Source organism: Leuciscus leuciscus (genome assembly GCF_965113295.1).
Source record: "Leuciscus leuciscus genome assembly, chromosome: 11".
Taxonomy (NCBI): Eukaryota; Metazoa; Chordata; class Actinopteri; order Cypriniformes; family Leuciscidae; genus Leuciscus; species Leuciscus leuciscus.
The window spans coordinates 19,203,780-19,230,654 of record NC_138735.1 but is presented as its reverse complement, the minus strand read 5'-3'; the positions used below and the strand labels follow the sequence as shown (position 1 = coordinate 19,230,654).

Here is a 26,875-nt window from a genome sequence, read left to right as displayed (position 1 = left end):
AGTTGTGGGCCCTGAATCTATAATCTATGGAAGTTTAACGTTTTGAATGGAATTATGGAAATTAAATAAACTTTTCCATGATATTCAAATTTTTTGGAAAGGGTCTGTATATGCAAAAAATGCAAAGGAAAAACTTTTCGTGCAAACGTACAAAATATACACCCTTATAATGGGCTTACCATAGAATCAGGGTAAGACAAAAACAAGTTTCGGAAGGATTGAAGGTGTATTGACTCTGATGAAGAAGAAAAAAAATTAGATGGGAGGAAAAATTATTTGGCAATGCTTTTGCTTTCTCTCGCAAATGATTTGCATTCCCAGAGAAACTTTGTGTTAATTTGCAAACAGAAAAAATTTGCAAAAGTTTTTTTGTGAGAGAACACAAACATTTTGCGAGCAAACGCAAAGTTTCTCGGGGGAACGCAAAAACCAGAACATCTGTAAAACATTTACTCCATAAAAACTGCAAGTGACAGTGAGCCCAGGGAAATTATGACAGGTAAACAATGTTTGTCAAAGACAGTTGTCTACATGCAGAGGCCATTAGTGAGATTCCTGAAGACTTTAACTGGTCTGATACCAGCTGCACATCTGATGGATGAGAGCACAGCACATAAAGCAGCTGGGAGTTTGTGTGCACTCAGTGCATACTGTCAGATGCAAACTAAATACATTCACTAGAGAGACCTGTGACAGATTTGCAGCACAAATTTAAATCAAAATCACTGTTTAAGTCTATTGCATAAGTATTTACAGTCACACAGTTCCACCATGCAAAATGGGTAAAAATAAATAAATAAATAAATAAATAAATTATATAGATAGATAGATAGATAGATAGATATAGATATATTGTATATAAGAAATATGATTGCATTTTTTTAAACATTTTTTTATTTGAAATGAATTACGATTTGACATTACAATTTACTATAATAATGGGGATATCAACCTGGTTTTCAGGTTAAAAAGATACATGTATTCAGAAAATCTCAAAAAGGGTTAGTTTTAAGACAAAATAAATAACTTTTTTTTAACTAAAAACATTTTTACAGTAATATCATCACACGAATTTATGTAACCTTCTGGCTGCTTTTATCAAGAGCATGTATAATTCAAAGATGCATCATAAAACATAAAAATATCTTCTGTTTCTCAAAATGGTACTTATGCAGTTAATAAACAATTCCTTTTTAGCGCGGTTTCTCAATATTGCATAGTGATTAATTTGTTATTTTAAGCAACACTAATATAACATGTAACACGATAACTCCTGAGTACTGAATTTTTAATTGTGGTGAGACAAACACATTTATAGACCTATGTAAGTGTGACAAATATATAAACCTATAACACTGATGACTGTGTCGTATAACTTTCCAGTACTGTGTGTCACTCTAGATTCACTGAGACTGCAGTACTGAGACTGCAACATGTAGCTTAATGCACTATGGTGTTAATAAACTCTAAACAACCTTTAAGAGTTGAGAAACCTAATGTGAAAGCTAAACCTATACATATGTCAAAGATTTATATGAGAATAGATGAAATAAAACAAAATGCGCATACAGTTGCGATGAGGCTTTTGGATGCTATGCCCAATTAAAGCAACTATAAACAAGTTACGCCTTAACATAAGAGACTAAAGCACTGTGCAAATTCTTTTACATAAAGAAAAAAAAAGTTATTGGAACAGACATTGTGATTGACACTCTATTGTTGTGAATGACTTGACAGCAGCGGCGAGATCAGACATTCTGTTTGTTTGATCTTCGGTCTAAAATGAGATGCGCCGTAGCAAAGCATGAAATAAAAAAAATATTGGTGCCTTTAAAAAGCTATGAGAAAAGTCAATAGATATTATGATGTGAACTCTTGAGAGGTGACAGATGCCTCTGAGCCTCTAGACGTCCAGACAGTCTCTTTACTTAGACAGTGTGTGTGTGTGTGTGTGTGTGTGTGTGTGTGTGTGTGTGTGTGTGTGTGTGTGTGTGTGTGTGTGTGTGTGTGTGTGTGTGTGTGTGTGTGTGTGTGTGTGTGTCGTCTGGAGTTGAACCAGGGCTGGTCCAGATCTTTTGAAGACATGGGTTCAGGGGTCGCCGTCAGGAGGTGGAGGCTGACACAGTTTGTACAATCTGTTAATAGAATTTTAGAAATATTAAAATAAATGTATATAAAGTTTTCTTTGATGGGTAGGGTTAGGGGACAGAATATATAGTTTGTATATTCTAAAAATCATTACGTCTATGTAATGTCCCCATAAAAGATGAAAACACAACATGTACCCCAGTACCTTCTTGGATTTAGGCAGCATTTGTTATATGCCAAATAAACATAAGCCACACAGCGATGATCACATGCAACACGCTATGAAAAGCTATGAGTCATTGTCTTGAGGGTCACGCTACAGTACATCTCCCTACGGACCTCAAGTGACTGTGAAAGATTAGAGTTTACACTGGACTTTTGAACCTGCTGAGAGAGAGAGAGCAGGTATGCTTTTTAATGTATGTTTCATTCTATTTCCCAGCAGGAAATATAGTTTGGCTCCCATGCTCTCTCTCTCTCTCTCTCTCTCTCTCTCTCTCTCTCACACACACACACACACACACACACACACACACACACACGTTGGCTGTTCTAAGAGAGGACATGAACTTTATGTTCAAGAATATGTTTTGTGAATTTAATACCCTGCAGGTTCATTGTATATGGATGAAAACAACATAATGCGCACATTTGCAAGAATGCTGTGTGTTTTGTTTCATACGGCTGTACTGCAGGAATTAATTTAAAGAATAAATGCTGGACAGCCGTTCCTCAGTTTCTGTCTCGAATAAAACTGTGGGCCGCTTATCACTAGATTTGCATTTTCATAAAGAAATACCAGCCCTTGCCAAGCAGCAAATAATAGTGTTATACAGTAGCTGTATGTGAGCTATACACTGAAAAAAGGTAAAAAAAAATGTACTGGTTTTATTTCGAGTCATAAATATGATTTAATATTGCTGAATCAATCTAAAAACATTCATTTGTACCAAACATTTTTGGGGGGTTAAAGGGATACTCCAGTTTTTTGGGAAATAGGCTCATTTTACAACTCACCCAGAGTTAAACAGTTGAGTCTTACCGTTTTCGAATCCATTCAGCCGATCTCCGGGTCTGGCCGTACCACTTTTAGCATAGCTTAGCATAGATCATTGAATCGGACAGGACCATTAGCATCTCTCTCAAAAAAATGACCAAAGAGTTTCGATATTTTTCCTATTTAAAACTTGACTCTTCTGTAGTTACATCGTGTACTAAGACCGACGGAAAATGAAAAGTTGCGATTTTCTAGGCTGATATGGCTAGGAACTATACTCTCATTCCTGCGTAATAATCAAGAAACTTTGCTGCCGTACCATGGGTGCAGCAGGCGTAATGATATGAGTGCAACTTTTCATTTTCCGTCGGTCTTAGTACACGATGTAACTACAGAAGAGTCAAGTTTTAAATAGGAAAAATATCGAAACTCTTTGGTCATTTTTTTGAGAGAGATGCTAATGGTCTTGTCCGATTCAATGATCTATGCTAAGCTATGCTAAAAGTGGTACAGCCAGACCCGGAGATTGGCTGAATTGGTTTGGAAAACGGTAAAACTCAACTGTTTAACTCTGGAGGAGTTGTAAAATGAGCCTATTTCCCAAAAAACTGGAGTATCCCTTTAAAGGCATACTATGCAGGTCACATTTTTGTCAAACAGCGACCCCTAGAGTCGCTGTGGAGTACTTGTATTTAACGTTACTGTCGTAAATAGCACTCACGCAGAGACGTCTCTGCACTCTTCTGACCACGCTTTCTTTGTTTTCTTTGTCGACTCTGCCATGATTCACGTCTGAAATGCGTGCTAGTGTCTTCCATAGAGGCTGCTTCATATGTTGTTGATGTATGTGCTTCGTGACGTAAAGCAAGTCATGATTCTCACGAGATTTGACACCCCGCCACTCTCAAACTTGCATTTCTGGTTTTGCCAGTGGCAATTGGGATGATTCGCCCTACTACGAGTTCGTTTTCAATCAAAATGACTTCGGAGCTGTTATATTAAGGTACAAATCTTGCATAGTGTGCCTTTAAATCAAGTAATAATAATATTAAAAAAACAGCTCTTTAAGGTAACAATTGGAGGTAACCACTTTTAACTGCTTACCATTCAGTTATGAAGTCAGGGAGATTTTTAAACCTTACATTTAACCATAAACTTTTTACATTACATTTTAAAACAAAAAACAGCCCACCTAAAGCTGAAATGACTTACAAAAATAAGTATGCACATTAAAGAGCTTTAAATGGTTAGTTCACCAAAAAATGATGAACTCACATTCATTCCAAACACTTAAAGCCAGGGACACAGCAAGTCGGTCGGCCGTGGGCACTTTTGATCCGTTTTTGAGCGACGGTTAGCACAGTTTTTTGGTGTGTTCCGCACCGTTGACTATTATTGAACGTCATCGTTTTTTGGGTTTTTTTTTGCCGATGTAATTATTTTCATAATAAAATGAGCCATAAAAGTGGAATGAAGAAAGTGATCAGCATGACTAATATTCAAAATGTTAAGCAAGCACTGCTCTGTTTACGGTTTGTACAGTATATCTGCAATCCTAATTTTGGTTTCCCTTTTTGAATGATGAAAATTATGACGTTCTTACACATGCTAGGTGACAGTCGAATAGTCCTTTGGTGTGTTCAAGCGCAGCTTCTTGGCCGAGACGCAGTGAAAAATCTCTGCTAGTTATTTGACGTCGGTTTGGTTTAAGGTTTACAGCAAACCCCTCATCAGAATGTTTGAGGCATATCAATATAGAGCTTTAATAATTCTGGAGGCCTACACATTTTTCTGAAATGTGTAAATCTTCGAACCGTGGCATTTAGGTCTAAAATTATTTCATGCACATTTTGTAAAGGTTAGTGAAAACCACAGTGTGAATGTGAAGGGACTGAAATTGTGTGTGTGTGTGTGTGTGTGTGTGTGTGTGTGTGTGTGTGGTTACCTTGGCACTGTTGAAGGAGTGCGGTCTCTCACTCCCAGGTTCTTGGCCGAGTTCTGCACTCTTGCTCCCTAAAAAGAGCCATAATTATAAATGACTTGCAGGCCTTTCAGAACAGTTATTCTTTAAATAAGAATACATATTCTGTGTCCAGTCGGTCAAAGGTGAGAAGTGAGTCATTCACAGAAGCTGTGTTATAGATTCCACTATTAAATATCAACTCTAGGAGGCAAAAATATGTATTAAAAAAATAAAGGGGGAGAAAAAAAAACACCTAAAATGTCCTTATTAAGGCTGGAATTAAATATTTTAGATGAATTAATTACATGATATACCAAAATAATGAGTCTAAGATTAATGAACCTTAGATTAATTAATCTTTGATGAGGTAAATTTGCAATGTTTTGCATTTACGTGGTATTTCAAGCATGAATTACTCTGATGAAAGAAAAACTCCTCATAACTTAATTTATGAACCGGTCAGGAGGCTTTAATTAATTGCATTAATGTTTCCATTATGGCACAAAATAAATTAATGTGATAAATGAAGTAACTGAATAAATTCATGTAATTAACATAATTTAAAATGTCAAACTGACAGAGCAAGTTTTCAAATAATAACTGTATATATACACTGTATAACAAATTTATATGTGTGTTTATTTTATTTCAAGTAATGAAAATGTTTTTTTGTATAATAACCCTGATATATTTATATATTTAATCATATGTATAATATTTGATTAAACATCTTTTAAAATGAAATCATCCAATTTCTTTTCAGTTTCTGTACCATGGAAAAATGACTTTTTTTTAAAATAAATGCGCACCATCTGTTCCTTCTATTTTTAAATAATTTATATAATAATTTTCCAGTATCCTCATCAGCCTGCCCTGCCTTCCTTCATAGATGTTGTATCTCATATTTCACAGGAAAAGCGCACTGGTAGAAGATCCTGCCAGCCAGCTGAACCTGTGACTTACAAGCTGCATCTGTCATCCCAGTTCACCAGCGCTGACCTTGTCAGATGTGTTAGATGGACTTGTTTGTGATCATAAATTAGAATTTAAAACATTCATACTCATACAACATGTGATTTAGAGGAGCACATCCTGTCCCGCGCTAAAATGAATCACAGGCCTGTTTAACACACGGCGCTTTTGCTGCGAGCGGAATCCTATCACGTCAAAATGAAAAACGGCCACCTGCGCCCTGACGTAGGAGCGAAAACGTGGATCTTGCACATTTGACAAACATAAGCTGTTTCCGCAAATAGCTCTGCAGGTTTGGTTTGACGCGAGGCGTCTCGGCAGGTGCGTCTGGATCAGCATAAACACTGCCGGAGGAAGTCTGGGACTGAAGAACAGGTACTCTGTCTCTCTGATGATCATCAGGCATGGTCAGTCCCTTATCCTGTCATGATAACATCAGCAATTACACCACCAGAGTCACGCCGTTCGCCTGCTGCTTTCCCGGGACGTTAAAGGACACGGCTGGACAGAGATATGAGAGGGCGAGAACACAATGAGCCGTTGTCTACAGACACGGAGAAGATTATCCAACCACTTGATAACCTTTTCTTCAACAATCGCTTCTCTAAAAATATGGTTAACTCATTTTAGCAGTTCAGCAATTTGGTGTTTATACACAGAAACTCCATAATGGAGCGATTCGTCAGTGTCCCTGTTGCTTCCTCATTGAGTTCCAGGCATTATGATGGATGAGTCTCTTTTAAGTCTCGGTGTGAGGTATGAATCACGAATAATAATAAATAGCCAGCCAGGGGGAGCTCTGATGATAGTCATTCATATTGATATTCATAAAGTCATTTTGGAGCCCGGACCGGCGCAGGTAAGGACTCATCGCCCACAGGCGGTCCAGAATATAACATAATGCATTATGAATTCAGCAGATTTAAAATAATAGGTAATGCTGAAATGCAAATATATATCATAAAAATGTATGGCTAGCCTAAAGTATGAAAGTTTAATAGCACAAACATTTTAATGACCTGACCTATGAATGACTATTTCTTAATGCTGTGGTTTATATTGGGTTCTTGCTTCATATTTTACATGGAACATCAAGTGGAGACCCAAAATCATGACCAAATTAAACTAAAAGTTCCTTAAAACCAAACATTAAAATGTATTAAAATGACCATGAACTGTATAGGCTTACAAATAATGCAAACTATTTAAATGATAATTAAACTATTCGTTTTCATTTATTAAATTTAGAATTTATATTTTACTTATTTATCAGTTCTACATATTCAAAAATGACTTTGAATACAATTTATATACAACAATGTATGTGTGTGTGTGTGTGTAAAGTAAATACATTTTTTTATTAATTACAATAAAATGAATTATTGATATTTATTAATACATTTATTAATAAATCGATGAAATAGAATAAATAATAGAATAAATAAATAGATTATTAATATTTATTAATACATTTATGCATTTATAAATTATTGATTTGCATATATGAAGAGTTCAGATGCAAAAGCCTCTAAGTGCCATCTGAAATTTTCTTCTAGAATTATCATTTTTATCAAGCTCGTATATTTAAGTTCAGTAATTTCACTTAAATGGCAATGAAAATGACCAATTAATTGTCCTTTAAGTGAAATGTCTCACAGCATGAAGTGGAGCACATGAAACAATAATTTATACGCATATATGCAAATCAATAATGTATTTATGCATCAACGTATTATTAATAATCCACGTATAAATAAAATGTACTTTATTTTGCTAATATTCTTTTTTTTACTACTACTTTTATTACTAAATAATTATTACAATTTGTAACACACACTGGCCGACCCAACAGATGAGGAACATTGCCCTTATATACTCTTCTAAAAGTTTTGTGACCGGTCTTTACCTCTCATGACTCAGGCCCACCTTGAAGTTTCATTCCTTCTGAGCTGACACAGCAACTGTCATAGCCTTCTATTATACAAGTCTCACAGTGCTTAATGATATGAAAGGAGCAGACCCTGTCAGGTCATCCATAACCTCGTGAAGGACGTTCAAGGCTAGTCAGAAAAAGACTAACAATCTTCCCACTTTCTAAATGTAAGGTATAGGGAGACTTCATTTCATGAGCGTTTATCCTCCTCCTTCCAGACTAGCTAACTGGAGGGAGGAAAAGCTTATGCTAATAGCCATGTAGAGAAGAAACCAGAAAGCAAACCAAGGCAGTTAAGCTTGTTACATTTCCCAAAATAATTAAACAGTCCTCTGATAAAAAATAAATCCTCCTCGAAATGAACACGGTGGCCTAATGTTTGGATTTTTTTGCAACTGTAATTCCAAGTAAATTAACGGGGTCAGTCAAATTCAGAAAACATTCAAAGCAGAGGTAGATATTAGCTCATCTTTTTTTCCGCTGAAATATAGCACTTCAAGACTAAACCATATAAATTAATTTCCCAGTAGAAAATGTAATTAAGAAACAATGGGTTTATACAATCATTTAATACAGGGATGGGCAACTTGGGTCCTGCACCTGTCCTGCAGAGTTCTCGAGTGCCTTGGCCTCATATGTTTTTTGCAAGCTAATCAAGGTCTTCAGGATTACTAGAAAGCCCTGTAGCTTTTCATCAGAGCTAAACTCTGCAGGATAGTGGCCCTTCAGGACTGAAGTTGCCCATCCCTGATTTAGATGGTCAAGGTAACTTCAACCTTATGCACTTATATGTCCCAGAGGTTGATTTTTTTATTAAAAACTAAAAGATTTCAGCTTTAAATTTTTTTTCTTCACATTGAAGATCACATTGAAAGTGATAAGTGAAAAGTGCAATTTTGTCAAACTTAGGATACATTCAATTCTAGCTATCAAATGAGTCTATCAGAAAATGTCATCATTTGAGATGTGGTGGAAATGATGTGTTGGGAGTATTTATGATTTAAAAAGAACAATAATTCTCCCGTTGTTTTTGTTGTTGAAAAAAAATGCAAGGATGCATTACATTGATCAGTAAAGACTTTTATAATGTTAAAAAGATTTCTATTCCAAATAAATGCTGTTCTTTTGAACTTTCTGCCCATCAAAGAAATGTTACTTGAGAACCAATTCAGCATATTAGAATGATTTCTGAAGGATCATGTGACAATGAAGATTGGAGTAATGAAGCTGAAAAGCATCTTTCAGCTTTGCCAAAACAAGAATTAAGTACATTTTAAAATATACTACAGGGGTCATGTCATGGATTTTTACTTATCTCAATATGTTCCTTGAGTTTCACTTATAATGTCAATAAAGTGTTTTTGTAATGTAGTGTAAGAATTCATAGATCCTATCCAAACAAGCGTTGGAGCGTGATTGGTGCTTGTTTATAGGATGTTTTATTAGTACAAAGTCCTCTTATATGTCAAAAGATTAGGAAAATTCGTTTTTTTTATTTTTTTTTTATGTCATGACTCTTCTAAATGGTTAGTTCACCCAAAATTACCCCATAATTTACTCACCCTCAAGCCATATAGGTGTATATGACTTTCTTCTTTCAGCCAAACACAATTGGGAGTTATATTACAAAATATCCTGGCTCTTCCAAGCTTAATAATGGGAGGTAATGGTACATTAGATTTTGAAGCCCAAAAAAGTACATCCATCCATCATAAAAGTAATCCATATGGCTCCAAGGGGTTAATAAAGGCCTTCTGAAGCAAAGCGATGCGATTTTGTAAGAAATAAGTGTGCATGTGTCTGCCACTCACGTCCCATTGACATTCACAATAAGAGCTGAGTTCCGCCGTATGACGTAGGTGTAGCTAAGCTTAGGTGAGAGTAGACGCCTCTCACTGTTCAATCAAATAAGGCTGGACAACTCAAACTCAAGCTCCACTGACATTTCTCTGTAAAAATTCTCATATCAGACTTCTAATTCATGACCGGTATTTTGTTTTGCTCGATCCTCTGCGCTTCTGCATTCGTCAATACGTCATGCGTCGAGTCAGAGGTCACTCTTCCGCCGGAACTCAACTCGCATATGGAAGCCAGTAATTATAGTTTATAGAGTTATAAATATGGATATTTTTCTAACAAAAATGCATCGCTTTGCTTCAGAAGGCCTTTATTAACCCCCTGGAGCCATATGGATTACTTTTATGATGGATGGATGCGCTTTTGGGCTTCAAAATCTAAACCATTGACTCTCACTATTAAGCCTGGAAGAGCCAGGATATTTTTTAATGTAACTCCGATTGTGTTTGTCTGAAATAAAAATGTCATATACACCTAAGATGGCTTGAAGGTGAGCAAATTATGGAATAATTTCCATTTTTGGGTGAAATAACCCTTTAAGACAGAAAACATTTAGTATAAAATACATTAGTTAAATGCAGCCTTGGTGAGACTTCTTTCAAAAACATTAAAAGAAAACTTTTGAACGGTACTGTATATACATTGTTGGACATTGTTAGTGGACAAATTAAATAAACTAGAGAGAGTGTAAAAAGTGTGCTAAAAGTCCACAGGGCCAAAAGTGTTGAAGAAACATCCAGTAACAGAACATACCTGCTTCCTCATGACGTCAGTGGCCTGCAAGATGCATCGTGGGGGCAAGCCGTGATTCCGGGCCAGAAGAATGGCCTGTTCCAGCGTAACACTTAGTGTACAACTGCAAGACCGGAAAGAAAATACAGGTCCGCATTTAGCACCATACACTCCACATTATAATGTCAAATCAGAGCTGTTTATCAAATACATAAGTATTTCATAAAGTATTCAGATGCTGATTGCAGCAATGGCAAAAATGAGGGGTAAAATGAAAAACAGAATTTTTTTTTTTTCACTCAAGTGTATTGAGGGAAAACAAATCTGATCAGAGACCACTTTCCGCTTGCCATGTTCTAATTTAATTAATTACGCTGAGATGATTTTAATTAATAATTTAATTATAAAACAGAGAAGCTAAATAAATAGGACTAAATTCTGATTACAGCATTGAAGAGGAGGACAGATTCTGCTCTAATGGGAAAGTCGAGGCATTTAACAAGCTTGCGCGGCCCAGGCTGGTGTCTCATCCGTCTGTGTCAGAGCCTGGCTAACATGAAGACCTGTCAGATGTGCTTTCATTCCAGCTTGATGAAGCATGACATGCGCTTTCATTCTCTGAGAACATGTGTCTGCCACTCACGTCCCATTAACATTTGAACAGACAGTCAAAGGGTAGCGTGGCCAAACAGGTGTGAGAGACATACACTCCACTGCATCGTTCTGAAATTGAACAGTCCCAAGACACCAATAAACATCCCCAAGGTGAGCTATAAGCATGCAGTCTCAAAAGAGCCAAAGACTTTGACCATTAGATAGGAGTGGGAAAGGAGCCAATCAGGACAAAAGATCTGATAAACAAAATCATCCCGAATAAGAGGCCAATATAACTTTATGAGCTAATAACTAATAACTCCTTTCCATAACCATGTGATGTATAAACAACCTACTCAACCTAATAATCCCCAATCTAAACATGAAACCTTTACAACCCACTCGCAATAATCACGAAAATATCATTAGATAGCAAAAACACTATATGCAATAACTCCTTTATTTATTAAGATCATGGAAAAATATACTTCTCAAAAGCTTTATGAGTAACAATGAGCACCGTATGACCTAAAAAGACCTAATCCAAATGACCAATCTAAGGAAACATTTACACAACAGCGATGTACTAAAAACGGAAAGTTTTCCCTTTTCCATTTTTCACATAAATCAACAACGCTGTCAAACAACCCCTGTTCACATGGATCAGCGAAAACGATGACACTTTGTAAAGAAACAATACGCGCCTTTAGACTGAACACGTAATACGCATGCGCATGACGCGACCGTTTTCACAAATTCAAAATCAATAAAAAAGTAAATATCTGACACTGCTCATTTTTTTTAATACCTGTGGGGAAACTAGTGAGCTGAGCTTTAACACAATGACTATACAGAATCCGTCAAAAAGACATTCGGTTATTTAATAGCTTGTCCACTGTCTATCTATATCCATGATGCATCATCCTGACATTTCCATCTCGTTTTTGGTGATATATTATATACATGTTCACAGGCTTTTTACCGGCAGAGGTGTCAGATTTGTTATATGGCTCTCATCTGTGAATTCAATCATTCAGTTCTTCTGAAGTGAGAACAGCAATGACCTTTGGCTCAAGTAAAAGAGATTTTTTTTTTTGTTGATCTCAGTATGCAGATAGTGAAAATTCTAGCTATCACACCAGAAAATATGAAACTTACTGGGTGATGGATTTGTTTTCTATGCCTTTGTAATAAGTGCATCTGAATTCGGTGCTTGTTTCACTCTTTGATTGTCTGCCCTTGGCAACAAATTGGTTACTTTCTGCTGACTATGTCGAAATACACCGGATGCTAAGGTGTATTTTACCCTCAATTGCATTTCTCAGATCGATCCTTTTGATTTATAATAGAGAAAAAAAACATGATACAAAGATTTCAGTCAGCAATCGCCAGTGTTCCTCACATGGGCCATTGATACTGAATGATCATTTTAAACTTCAAGGACACGTCATGACGCAGCAAAGAGAGGTGAATCTCACTAAAGTGTAGGCTTGATTCATGTATTTCCGTTACGCTGATAGACACCACATATACTGAGTGTCAAGGGCACTGCGTGACCTCTTAACTACGCCTCGATATTGATCCTTCGCAGAGTTTTATGGCTGATTGAGCTGTCCCGTCGCTTCTCAGCCGTAGCGTTCCTACTGTTACTTAATTGCTTGAGGGAATGCTGCTCAAACGCAAGCGTAAAGGCCCTTACACACTCACGTCATACGCCACTTTAACCTCCACATGACAAGCATTAAAGAAAGCATCACTGAAGAATAATCATAAGTGGTTGCTAGCAAGAATTTGGGAAGAGCTAACTATATAGTAAAACTGTGAAAGCAAAAACAGCGTTATTTTAGTATTTTTTATATACTATTTTAGCTTTTTTTTTTTTGTCATTTTATCGTGTTTTTGTCATTTTTTGTTGTTGTTTTATATATTTCTGCATAGCTTTAGCTAACTTTTGTTTTAGTTTAAGTAATTTAGTACTTCAATTTATTTCTGTCAGTTGCCAAGCCAACATTACAGTGATGTACAGTAACAAAGTATTTCTCCTTCATTACCGTATAAGTATTTTTAAGTAATTTTACTTCACTACATTCCAAGGCATAATATCTTACTTTGGTCACACTTTAGATTAGGGTCCAATTCTCACTATTAACTAACCATTAACTACAACCTTTGCATCAATAAACTGCTTATTAATAGTTAGTAAGGTAGTTATTAAGTTTAGGTAATGGGTAGGATTAAGAGATGTAGAATATGGTCATACAGAATAAGGCATTATCAGTGCTTTATAAACTATTAAACAGTCATTATCCTAGTAGTATGCATGTTAATAAGCAACTAGTCAATAGTGAGAATTGGATTTTTATTGCACAACATTCCATAAAAACATATTGTTCCTCATTATTTCGAACGGAAGAAATCGCCACCCTCCTGAGACGTAAGAGAGATGTCCGATTCGTGAAGCTGATTACTTTCAATGAATCTGTTGAACTGGTTCACAAATAACACTGAACGACTTTTTTTATAGTATTTGTCGCAACATATTTGCACAAGTTTCCATAAAAAATAAAATAAATAAAAAAACTATATAGTATGTTTCGCTTGTTGGCACACTTGAATTATCAGTAACTTAAATTTATTTATTTGTATATTAAAGTTTGATAGTGTATAATAAGTGTTTGTAATAAAATTAAAAAGTTTGCTTATTTGCAATACATATTAAATGTATGCACTAATCATTATTATTAGTTGCTGACTATACTGACTTGATTGGCTAAAATAAATATATTGGTTCAGGGATCAGTACTTTTTACTTTTAATACTTAAGTATATTACAAATCAAGCACTTTTGCACTTTTACTCAAGTAAATCCAAAAATGAGTAGGCTATACTTAAAGTCTGCTAAATTGGAACAACTAATTTTGTACTTAATGTACCGGTAGGCTACTTAAGTTATCTGGAAATAGTGCTGAAGTTCAACTAAAGATATACTTAAGTATATTTGATTGTGCTTAAGTGGAACTATTGCAAGTGTACTTTAGAAGCACTTTAAATATCTTGCATTAAAGAGTGATATTATACAGAAGTCATACTATCCTTAACTAATAGTGATATTAAAACACATTTTAGGCTTAATATTAATAAATGTGCATTGTCCAATAAAGTTGCATATTTATATCAGTAACTCTCAAGCGATATGTCAGTAAATATGTTAATGGATTTGTAGTATAGTATGAATAAATGTATTTTAAATACATTTTGGTATTGCTTTTTTTCACTAGGGTCCTTAAATTGTTAAATGCATCAGTACTAGCGCTTTAAAGCGAGACACAATTTCAGGGCAGATCAGAGATGCTTTGCCATCACAGCAGAGGTGGGAGCCACAGCAGGAGCTGCGCACTATGGAGAATCAAAGCTGGCCTGAGGCAAGACCTGTGTGAAGGCATTTATTGGCTCTTTATAAAATAAGCACTCTGAACTCTTCTGCTGATGACTAAAATGTGGAAGAGACTCATCAAATGTGTCTGGTATTCTCAGAGGAGGACGCTTATATGCTTATATACACAGTCAGCAACTTACAGCCAGCAGATGTGAATGTCTAAATTACACACTTAAATGTGACTCTGGGAATGGACAGATGGACTAGAGAGACAATAAATGGGAGAAAAGGATATTGGTCTTAATAGATTAATATAATGAAAGATCATAAGTTGGTGATTTAAGCACTTTTATTGAGCTCTGTAGAGACCCATGAATGTTTCATTGGACTATTCATGCTTCAAGAGTAGGACAGATGGTTAAAGTGCACAAAAAAGAATGATACTGAATTCAAGCATTACATGTCCCCCCCGTGGGGTCCACTCATGAGGTTAGTCAAGGCTTTTTGTGGCCAAAATTTGTTTTTTTTAGCCCTCTGAGTTTGCATTTGGGTTCAATAAAGTTTGCAGAGCTTCATATTCAATAAAAGTCAAAGCCTGCATTGCATTTTATCAGATCCACAACATAAATGTGCATCACATCATTAAAGTTGAACTGAAATGATTGAGGACCTTCAGCTTCTCTTTCCAAACACCTTTGGAGAGATGTGCAGAACAATAGGTGATACACACAGCTAGAAACAGCACAAAGTTTGGGTAACTTTGACACATTTAACTCTTATCAGTAATAGTATCTATCCTATTTAATTCATATTACCTCATTGTGACTGGTGCATGTTTCTGAACAATGCATGGCATCATTGACATATAAATATATTAATTTGTCTGACACCTAAAAGTTAAGGAAGTTAAGATCGAGATGGACTGGAAACCTGTGGTTCTGAAAGTCACAGTGTTTTCCTAGAGCACTGAACTCATTTACAGTACTTCAGTACGTCAAGGAAAATGTGATTTCACATTATATGACCATTTCAAACTGTGTTCTTACTCTCCCTATTTGGGAGGAACCAGTAAACTTAGAACAACTTTATACTGAAATTGGACCTCCGCAACATCTAGGCGAAAGAGCACTTTAAAGCAAAGCTTGTGCCTCCATTTAATTTAATTAAAAGCAGGAACTGGCACATTTTGGCTGTTGATTGAGGCCGTTTGGCAAACAAAAATGTATATAAATAGTAGCGCATAATAAAATGCTGATGCTCTGCATTTGATGCTTACTGGTTTTAATATGTCAGGATAACCACATCTGACATCCTTCTCCATGGAACTAATCTCATAAACTCTCACATACGTTAAATATTACATATTATAGCAACTTGAATTAGGCTACTATTGGAAAAAATTGACTATAAATATGAAAAACATTTCCCAAACCATGTTTTGCACAGAATTATCTAGAACTATCATTTGGTTTTGAGCAAACACAGGTTAAATAGAGAGAGTGTTTGATGGAGGCATGTTTAGAGGGGTGAACAGGAGAGAATTCACCGTATCCGTGGCAGGTCTGAGCACCTGCGGCTTCACTAAAGCTGAGATGTGGCCTGTAATTGCTCTGGCGTACAAATGTGAGTTAGTCACACATAAACCAACACACACAATGCTGAAAACATTTCATGCTGCTTTTCCAATACACTGCCGTAAAGAGCCACTCAAAGAGCAGCATGCATGTGTAGGGCCTTGAAATTGAGATCGAAATATCGTTCCAGCAACATACAGTGCTAATAAAAAGTAAACACCCTCCTGTTATTTTCCACATCCTGAGAATTATTACCAATACCAAAACCAATACACACAGATTATTACAAAATAAATGTGTGTGTTCACACTTGCCATGTTTGATTCAATTAAAACGAACCATAGTGCGATTGCTCTGTTAGTGAGGTTCATTTGAAGAAGTATGAATGCCGCCATTTGAACCCTGGTGCGCACCAAACAAGCGAACCGAGCACGAACACATTTGCAACGAGCACATTTATCCCAGTACACAGTATTGGTTTGGATGTTTGGTAAGTTCCGTCTTGAAATATGCATCATAAAAGATGACCAATCAGGTTGTGAATCTATCCTTATGCCTTCATGTTCTGTATCATTAGGTTCGGTGTTAAAAATGCCAATGTGAAAGCTAAGTGGACCAGAACTAAAAGGTTTTTTTTTTTTTGCGAACCGAACTACAAGTGTGAACACACCCTAGGAAGCTAATAGCTCAGAAGACGAAAAAAGCCATGATTTGAAGGTTTTGTGGATGGTTGCCAGGGTGTTGCTATGCAGTTGCTTAAAGGTTCTGCTTCTGTTAAGGAGATGTTAGCACATTCACTGGCTCTGCCTCACTGGGAACACCCCTATTTGGTCAAATGAAGGTGAAAGATCCTTCCAAGCAGATTTGTGACAAAGGTATTCAAAATTCCCAGCTATCGCAAGTATATAAAAAATAATGCCAATGAATATATTGCAAAGCACTATAATGCCCCTATTACAAACGAAAACAAATTTAAATCTTCTCAGAACTGGCTGTCCTCCCAAACTCAGTATCTAGGCAAAACGAGCTGGAGAAAGTGATGCCACCAAGAGGCCTATAAAACATTTAAAGAGTTACAGTCCTCCAGACAGTGATGTGAGAAACACCAGGGGGAAAAAAAACTTACAAGATGAGGAAAAAAATACAAGAATACTCATACTGAACCAACAAGGATGGTTTCCTGGAGTGACCCAGCTAAAAAAAAAAAAACGATATAAAGTCCAATTGGGCATCTTTGGAATGACTTTGCAATTCAAAAACGTTTCCCATCCAACTTGGGCAATTTTGCTAAGAAAAGTGGTTTCAAATTTCAGTGTCAAGATGTGCCCAAAAGAACTCTGCTGCCAAATGAGATTACAATAGTGCAATAATAGTGGAGGCAAATGCCATGGTAGTGCATCATTAAGAATTGAATCGAGAATGCTTTTCCTAAATTTGAATTGAACTTTAAATTATGTAAGAATTGAACTGTTACAATTGAAATTCAAATATAAATTTAAGAAAGTAGAATTACAATTTAACATTCATAATAAGTATAAAAAAACAAAAAAAAACAAGACTTAAAAATACCTTTTACAGGCCTTTATGGACTGGGATGGATGAACACTTCCACTTTCTGTCATTCAAATTCCAGTTCAACTTCCTGTGAGGTGTGGGCAATTCAATAAAAATTCCAACTAATGAACTGAAACTGTCACTGACGGTTACATTTTGAATGCTGAATATTCCATCAATGTAAGTCAATATACACTGCGGTTCAAAAGTTTGGGGTTGGTATTTATTTATTTTTTTTTTCAGCAAGGGGTGCATTAAATTTATCAAAAGTGACAGTAAAGACATTTACATTGTTACAAAACAAATCTATTTTAAATAAATGCTGTTTTTGGCTACACTTTATTTTAAGGTCTACTTGTTGCAGTGTAATTACTAAGTAATTATAATGAACAACATGTACTTTCTATATGGTTACAATTAGGGGTTGGTTTAGGGTTAGTTGCAAGTAATTATGCATATTTTACTGTTAATATACACATATGGTGACAAGTCTGCATACAGGCAGGAGGTTAAACAGCTGGCTGTCTGGTGCAGTCATAACAACCTGGAGCTAAACACACTCAAAACAGTGGAGATGAGAGTGGACTTCATGAGAAACCCCCAGCACTCCTCCAACTTATCATCATGAACAGCACTGTGGCTGCAGTGGAGACATTCAGGTTCATGGGCTCTACCATCTCTCAGGACCTGAAGTGGGACAATCACATTGACCTCCATTGTGAAAAAAGCCTTCCTTCACCAGCTGAGGAAGTTCAACTCGCCACAGGCACTGCTGATGAAGTTCCACTCAGCCATCACTGAGTCTGTCCTCTGCACTTCCATAACTGTCTGGTTTGGCTCGGCTACAAAATCAGACATCCGAAGACTACAGAGAACGGTTCTGACAGCTGAAAGGATTATTGGTGCTCCCCTGCACACCCTCCAAGAACTGAATACATCGAAAGTTAGAAAAAGAGCTCAGAAATCACTCTGGATCCCTCACATCCAAGCCACCTTCTCTTTGAACTTTTGCCATCTGGCCGTCGCTACAGAGCACCAGAACAGCCAGGCAGAAGAAAAGTGTCTTCCCCCAGGCGGTCTACCTCATGAACAGTTAAATGTTCTCCGCACTGTGCAATGATAATGTACAATATCACATATATTTACTTGACAATACCCTACGTCTTCTTATTCCATTCCCTGTTAATTCTATTCTATTCTATTTTGTATATAGCACACCTGTACATACAAGTTAGTCTATGTTGTTAATATTGACAATAACAAGAAATGTAAATTGAGCACCAAATCAGCATATTAGAATGATTTCTGAAGGATCATGTGACTGTTTTTACTGTTTCATCAAATGAATGCAGTCTATTTCATCTTAAGAGACATCTTTCAAAAACATAAAAAATCTTACTGATCCCAAGTCAATGAGATATTTTCAACAAAATCTGAATATTTGAGGAATATCAATATAGTGCTGAATTTTAAGCACTATAATAACAAGGCCCACAAAGGAAGAGTACTCCTTATAGGCACTATATAGGGACGCAAAGAGACAAATAGAAGCACAAGAAATTAAAATAAATAAGCAAAGCAATTTGGTGAAATAAGTATGTCAGCTCACGCTGATACTAAAAGAGGGCTTGAGATGAATAACTTGCGTTCCTTCAGTGGAGATTCACAAATGAACCTTTTGAGAAATGGAGCTGTCTGGATCATCTCCGACATTGTGGATTAAGCGAGACAATTCTAAATTTAGAGCTGAGATGCTGAGTATTCATAATTGCATTGGATGAATGATTAGTGCAGAAAAAGGTATTTATGGAATGATACATGAGCATGTAATGAGGATTATTACATATTCATGCAGAAGAGGAAATTGAATATTAGATGGTATGAGGAAGAGAGATTGGATGGAGGAAAACTGCAATAGAACTATCAAGATAACCCCCCCAAAAATCCACCAAAACAGAAGAAAGATTGAGGCTGCAGAGAAGAAAACAGGATAAAAGACATAAGTGACAGGAAGTAAATTGCTCCGAGCTACAGACAGAAAGGAAAAAAGACAGGGGAGGAAAAAACAGAAGCGTTCCACTTAGAGTCCCTGGCGAATGCCTGATGCCTGTCGGACAGAAGGGAACAGAGGAGTTTGAGTGTATGTGTGTGTAACCCAGACTGACCGGTGTACTCCGCTGTTACACATGACGATGTGACACGCTCCCAGGCGGCTGCAAAGCTCCGAGGCCACGGTGAGCAGCCCGACTCCAGACGCTCCACAGGCTGTGAACTGACATGCAGCCGTCCGCCGACACGAGATAAAACTTTCCATCAACCTGTACAACTCATCCAGAGCATTAAGAGGACGCATCAGCTACAAAGAGGGAGAGAGTAAAAGAAAGATTCCATGATAGTTCACCCAACAAAAATTATAACTCTGTCATTATTTAATCACTCTCATGATGTTCCAAACTCATATTTTTCTGTGTGTCCATTGAACACAAAAAGAGAAATTCTAAAATCTAAAATCATCACGCTTTTCCACACAATGACAACTCTCTCTTAACTGAGAGCAACTTGCACTTGCCATTGTTTAGTTTCGGGATGTACATCAAATGTCCTAATTTAACTAAGGCCTACTCCTTGCTTTTAATTAAGCCCAATCTGTGAAACCTTGCCCTGAAGTAAAATGATAATGCTGTATGAAGAACAGGCTGAAATGTACTCCAGTGAGAGACTTCTGTCCTTCAATTGACAGTCCATGCAACTACCACTTTGACGTCTCTTCTTGCAGAAGCTCAAACGTGCTGCGTAACACGAGAATGAACCTCATTAGTTCTTGAGGAAGCTCAAACGTGCTGCGTAACATGAGAAAGAACCTCATTGGTTCTTGAGGAAGCTCAAACGTGCTGCGTAACACGAGAATGAACCTCATTGGTTCTTGAGGAAGCTCAAATGTGCTGCATAACACACGAGAATGAACCTCATTGGTTCTCGCACATCAAGCAAACATGCTTGAGTTTCCGTTTACCACAACAGTTGATGAATGTTATTATGTGAATAAAAGCCTAAATTAAATCTGTTCATCACATAAAGCAATCGTGTCTCTTCAGAAAATTTGGACTAAACCAGACAATTCATATGGATTCGTTTTACAATCTCTTTATGAACTTTTTGAATTGTCATGGAGGGACATAAAGCTCTCAGATTTAATTAAAATATCTTAATTTGTGTTTCGAAGATGAACGAAAGTCTTACAGGTTTGGAACAACATGAGGGCGAGTAGATGATCTTTTTTTGTGGGGGGGGGGACTAACCGTTTGACAGAAAGACCATGTTTAAACTCTGCAGGTTACTTTTGTCATTATTTAGAATCAACAAATGCATTAAATACACGAGTCCCTGCAGACTGTATGATGGCACATACCTTGTCTATAAAAGCCGCTTTGGGAGCCGAGCTGGGGGGAAGGTTTGATTTATCCAGATAAAAGGCCCTATGGAGGAATAATAAAGACATGTTAGTGTAAGCAGTGAACATACAAACTGTAGACATATGATTGCATACGCAAGAACACAGGATGTGCTGTAAAACGTAATTTGGGATTTGATTTATCTTTTACATAAAAAGAAAGCTGGTTGTAAAGATTCTTTATTCTACAAACAAAGCAGCTGGGAATTCTATTTTAAAACAACACAAATCTACTTTGGGATTCGTTCCAGATGACAATTACTGCCTGCAGTACCAATAACAGACATAGGTGGCAGTAGAGTAGTTGAAAGAGAATGAATTCTGCATATGGGGAATATATCCAAATATAATTATTTTTTCAATTTTAAATCAAAATATCACTTTTATTGTAAAAGAGTCATGGCAGAAGTGCCTGCTCTGTGGTTCTGGCTTTGTGGCATATTGCAGCACATGTTTATTGTCAGGTAAATTAATCCACCATCTGCATCCTAGCCAGGGAGAGATTTATCACGATAATATTCTCATTTGACACACCATTAATATTATTGTTAATTAGTCAAATATAGTAATCATTCGCTGATTGGAGCAGATGATATGAAAATTGCGGCACTATTAAAGACTAATAATAAAGCCAAATTATGTTAACAAATACACTTCTCTCTCTCTCTTTCTCTCTCTCTCAGAAACAAACACACACATGCATGGAGTCTTGAGCTGCCATCATTTCTAACTCACCCTGCATACTAATTAAGGCAGCTTATGTTAGTGTAATGGGAAGCATTCAGCAAAGTTCTTTAGAAACACCAAGAGGCCATCAGCTTAAAGCACTAAGAGCTTAAATCACTAAGAGCTTAAAATCACTTAAATCACTTAAATCACTGATTTACAAAAGGATTTTCATCATCATTTCATTAAGCAGCACCCAACATATAATGCAAAGCGCAAACAAACACGAATGGAGGTTAATTGGCTCAGAAACATCCATCAAGATCTCTAAGCTCTGATTCAGCAGCTGGTAGACTTTGATTGTAGCCATTTCAATGCAGTGTAATACACAGGAATGTCTGTGATCCTGGTATATTATTGTTTCAAATGACATATCTAAAGCTAAATCTCACTTTAGCCCTTTGCCAGCTTTCTGGGTAAAATAACAGTCGGAGGTTTACCATCTAATTAAAAAAAAAATCAATAAAGTCAGTCTGATCAATTATTACATACAGTAGACACACCACAATTTGTAATCAAAAGTAACAGTACTGTAAATACTTTAACATTATATATTTCAAATAAATGCTGTTCTTTCAATCCTTCTATTCTAAGAATGTCGACAAAAATATTAAGCACAACTGTTTTAAACATTGATAATAATAAGAAATGTTTCTTGAGCAGCAAATCAGCATATTAGAATTATTTCTGAAGGATCATGTGACTCTGAAGACTGGAGATTCAATATGCATTCAATATGCCATCAGAGAAATAAATTACATTTTTAAATAGAAACATTAAAATGTGATCATATTTCACAATATCACTGTCTTTTTAATCCTTGTTGAGCGTATAAAACTTCAAAGACATTAAACAAAATACTTCCAACTCCAAACTTTTGGACGTCTGTGTGTATTTTAGTAATATTATATTTACATGAACCAATATTCTTATTATTTATTTTACATTTTAATTTTTACATGCAAAACAGTAACAAGATATGATTAAACTTTTCTAAAATGTATAATGCTCTAATATTTACTGACCCTGACTACAACAGAGTGTGTTGAAAAGAAAGAAAAGGAGACCAGGCAAAAAGAATTTCAGTCAAGAAGACAAATGCTTCACAGACTGCCGACACAAGACCTTCACAATCCAGCAGTTCTGTGCCGGCTGCTTGTTCATTTTTGTGAATTCTCAGTCTCTGAAGTTTCAGTCCGTCACCCTTCCTGCAGATGGCCTGAAGTCTCAGAATAAGCCATGGTCGCATCCATCAGCAAAGTCTCCAAAGATGTCCTTGCCTGGACATATCAGAGCAGGATTTGAAAAGTGCTCTGTAACACTCAGTTCGACTTAAATCTATCAAGGCAAGAGTGAGATTCTTTATGAAATGAAAGCTCTTCTACACCCGTAAAAAAAAGTTGTGCTAGACCAGTTAAAGTTCATAAGTCACTATGGTTCACGTCCTGATTTATCCACACCAGTACAGTTTCGTGTAATGTGCCCCTCACTTCAGACTGTGACTAAAGGGTCCACTGATTTAAAACAATAGCCCGCTATGCTTCTCAAAGTTCTACGTACCAGATGGGCAGAACGGGTCTTCACGCATCGCAAAACCAAACAGACAAGTTTGGCGGGCTCAAACAGCACCAGATGGAGCTGACGATTTATGTCACTAGATCAATCGCCCATCCGCTGTTCAGTTTCACGGCAGAGACAACAACTCACTGTTGAGAAACACTGCACTGACAGGGGGTGTGCGTTAACTTATATTTAGGGGCATGAGATTTTCCCACAAAATCCCATCCTGAATGTTATCTTTTAGATATTTTATTCGGTAACACTTCATTTTACAGTGTCCTTGTGACATGTAGTCACTGTATAAATTATGCATAATTACATGCAACTAACCCTAAACTAACCCCTATTCCTGACCCTGCCTAACCCTATAAGTGCATGTAGTTAATTATTATTACTCAGTACTTACATGTATAATTACATTGTATAACACGGACACCTTAAAATAAAGTTATTAAATAAAATGTTACTTCAATACTAAAAAGAATACCATGGTACATGTCTACAAAAATAATTAATATTATGATACTTGTCAAAAAAAGATAGTGTAGTTAGCAATGACAAAGAAAGATAGAAAGAAAAAATACTGTGTACCTATAGTGATGACATCACTATAGGTACATGGTGTTTTGACATTTTGACATATGAATATGAAATATAACCTAATTCATGTTCAATCACATTTATATGTGCATTACCGTTCAAACACTTGGGGTCAGTAACTTTTTTTTTTTTGAAAGAAAGAAAGAAATATTTGTATGCAGCAATAATACATTAAACTGATCAAAAGATTACTGACAGTAAAATAAATTATAATGTTACAAAAGATTTGTTTTAAATAAATGCTGTTCATTAAACTTCCTACTCATCTAAGAATCCTGAAAAAACAATCAGTTTCCATGAAAATATTAAGTAACACGACTGTTACAATAATTAGAATAATGAATGTTTATTGAGCATCAAATCCGCATATTAGAATGATTTCTGAAGGATCATCTGATCCTGAAGACTGGAGCAACGATGCTGAAAATTCAGCTTTGCAGTAAAAAAATATTAAATTCTAAATTTTACTGTTTTTACTGCATTATCAAATATATGCAGCCTAGACATTAAAATGTATATTTTTAAAAATATTAATTAAAAAAACTTACCAACCAAACTTTTGAATGGTGGTGTATTTAAAAAAAACACCATATCTAATGATATTAACAAGGTAAATTAACAAAAACATGGCATTACAATTTTTTTTGTCTAATTAGAAAGAAAGAAAGAAAGAAAGAAAGAAAGAAAGAAAGAAAGAAAGAAAGAAAGAAAGAAAGAAAGAAAGAAAGAAAGAAAGAAAGAAAGAAAGAAAGAAAGAAAGAAAGAAAGAAAGAAAGAAAGAAAGAAAGGATCAAATATCCTTTCAAAAATCTCAGAGTCAAGTAGTGTAAAGTTTCATCATAGATAAGCATAACAACAAACCCCCCCACGCTGTGAAAATGGATTCTGGTTCTGGTGGGCTTTACTGCGATTAAGGGTCACTACTCAAATGTAATCCATTAAACCAGAGGGCAGTGTTATCTTAGCATGTGTCCTGTTCTGTGTGTGGTGAACGTGGGACCCTCCAGAAGGAGTCGTAACTCAGCAGTGGTCTTTCCTTTAAGGCACACTGTGCAGTAACTGATGGCCTGTGTTTTCTCTCCATGGGCTCTTATGAGAGACTTTAATGGAAATGCTGGACAGGATCCAAGGATGGGACCAATTTCGCTGGGCCTAAAAGCAAATTGCATTCACTGCACTGTTTCATCTTAAAACCTAAAAAAAACACTTCTGGCCCTATTTCACATGCATTACCCAGTGTGCTTTGGGGTCTTCAGGCATGATTAGACACTGATGAATGAATACAGCATGCCTCAGCGGGACCATGATAGTATGGAGTTGTATTTAGATGCAAATAGAGGTATTTACTGAATCAAATTAACAATGACTTTAATTATTTTACTGAAATTTGTTTTCAATACCACAGTACATCAAAACACATTTACATACATTCATAAACTCCATCAAAAGGGAATTATTAGACCCACTGATAATGTGAGAATTATCAATTATTAGAGAATTATTAATGATGGAAACATTACAATATATATATATATATATATATATATATATATATATTTCACAGAACATATTTGGGTCACACTTCAGATTAGGGTCCAATTCACACTGTTAACTAACTATTAACTATGACTTTTGCCTCAATAAACTCCTAATTACTGCTTACTTAATAGTTAGTAAGTTTTTAAGTTTAGGTAATGGGTAGGATTAATGGATGTAGAATATGGTCATGCAGAAAAAGGCATTAATATGTGCTTTATAAGTACTAATAAACAGCCAATATCCTAGTAACATGCATGCTAATAAGCAACTAGTTCATAGTGAGAATTGGACCCTAAACTAAAGTGTTACCCAGATTCGTCATGCTCATGTAAAGTCTGGAGAAGAGAAGTGTGTATTTCTCTGCAACAGCAGTGTGAAGTTTACAGGGGTCTAACAGCATTATCTACCCTGACATATGTGTCGTTTAAATCATGCAATTAAGTCATTTGCAGGACAGAGGCTATAAAAATTAGGAAACAAGACCCTGAGTTTCAAAGGGCCTTGAAATTCATGATGATCTTCAGGTTTCAGTGCTAACTGAAGTAGCCAGGTGTTCACTATGATCTTCTCAATGAAAGAGAAGCAACGTTATCATTAAGAATGCATAGTGAATATTTGCTGAAATACAATTTGATAAAATTCAATTCAATTCATCATATTTGTCCAAACATGCATATTTATTTTTTCTTGACATTCCTGGTCTAGCATTTACTTTTGGTTTTGGCTAATATTGTGCCCTCTGCCAAAGGTTTATTTTTATTTGGTTTCTTTGAGGCTCAGCATTGTGTCATGGTCATTATCAGGCCATCATGCCTTTCAGAAGACCGATAAATCTACAAATAGCGCTAGGCCTCAACCGCCACCATGACCCAATGCATGACCTCAACAAACCTCGACTAATTACAAACCGATTCACAAACATGATGTCATGCTGGTTCCATCAAAGCTGTCATAAAAGCACTCTAACAGACACACACACACACACACACACAAATATATTTCAGCCCATGTTTAGGTGTCTTGCCATTGGGACCAGATAACCAATTTCAGTTGTTACGGCAACTTCTAGACACGCGACTAGCCAAGCATCGTGTTTTTACCGGATGATAAGGATGGCCATTAATCCAGCTGTCTAACACACACATCCCACAATCCAGAAACCTAACACAGGGTGAGAGTGCTACAAGAACGAGCTACCCATCTGTATCAAACACACCACATCCACATGACTAGGACCGCAGAGACCACTACAAACAAGTCTCACTTCAGTAACTCAGGAAAAAACGAAGAACTTGTGGGCATGTGGAGTTTAGATCTGAAATCAGCAGTGAATGCCTTGTTTAGGAGAACAATCAAAAA

At 36.2% G+C, this 26,875-nt stretch overlaps 1 protein-coding gene across 3 annotated transcripts in view; it reads right to left on the bottom strand.

Annotated features, from left to right (window-relative positions):
• Window positions 1-949: 949 nt before the first annotated feature.
• Window positions 950-26,875, bottom strand: part of prex2 (phosphatidylinositol-3,4,5-trisphosphate-dependent Rac exchange factor 2) — a 127,528-nt gene continuing 101,602 nt past the window's right edge. Inside the window, exons 36-41 of one of the 3 annotated variants that reach the window (XM_082183871.1) lie at window positions 21,050-21,116; window positions 19,806-19,996; window positions 10,564-10,666; window positions 5,031-5,098; window positions 2,042-2,135; window positions 950-1,985 (exon numbers count right to left, since the gene is read on the bottom strand). In XM_082183871.1, coding sequence (XP_082039997.1) covers window positions 2,090-2,135; window positions 5,031-5,098; window positions 10,564-10,666; window positions 19,806-19,996; window positions 21,050-21,116 — 475 coding nt within the window. In that variant the 3' untranslated portion in view covers window positions 950-1,985; window positions 2,042-2,089. Of the gene's footprint in view, window positions 2,136-5,030; window positions 5,099-10,563; window positions 10,667-19,805; window positions 19,997-21,049; window positions 21,117-26,875 lie in introns of all 3 variants that reach the window. The other 2 variants (XM_082183870.1, XM_082183869.1) reach the window with 2 other exon arrangements.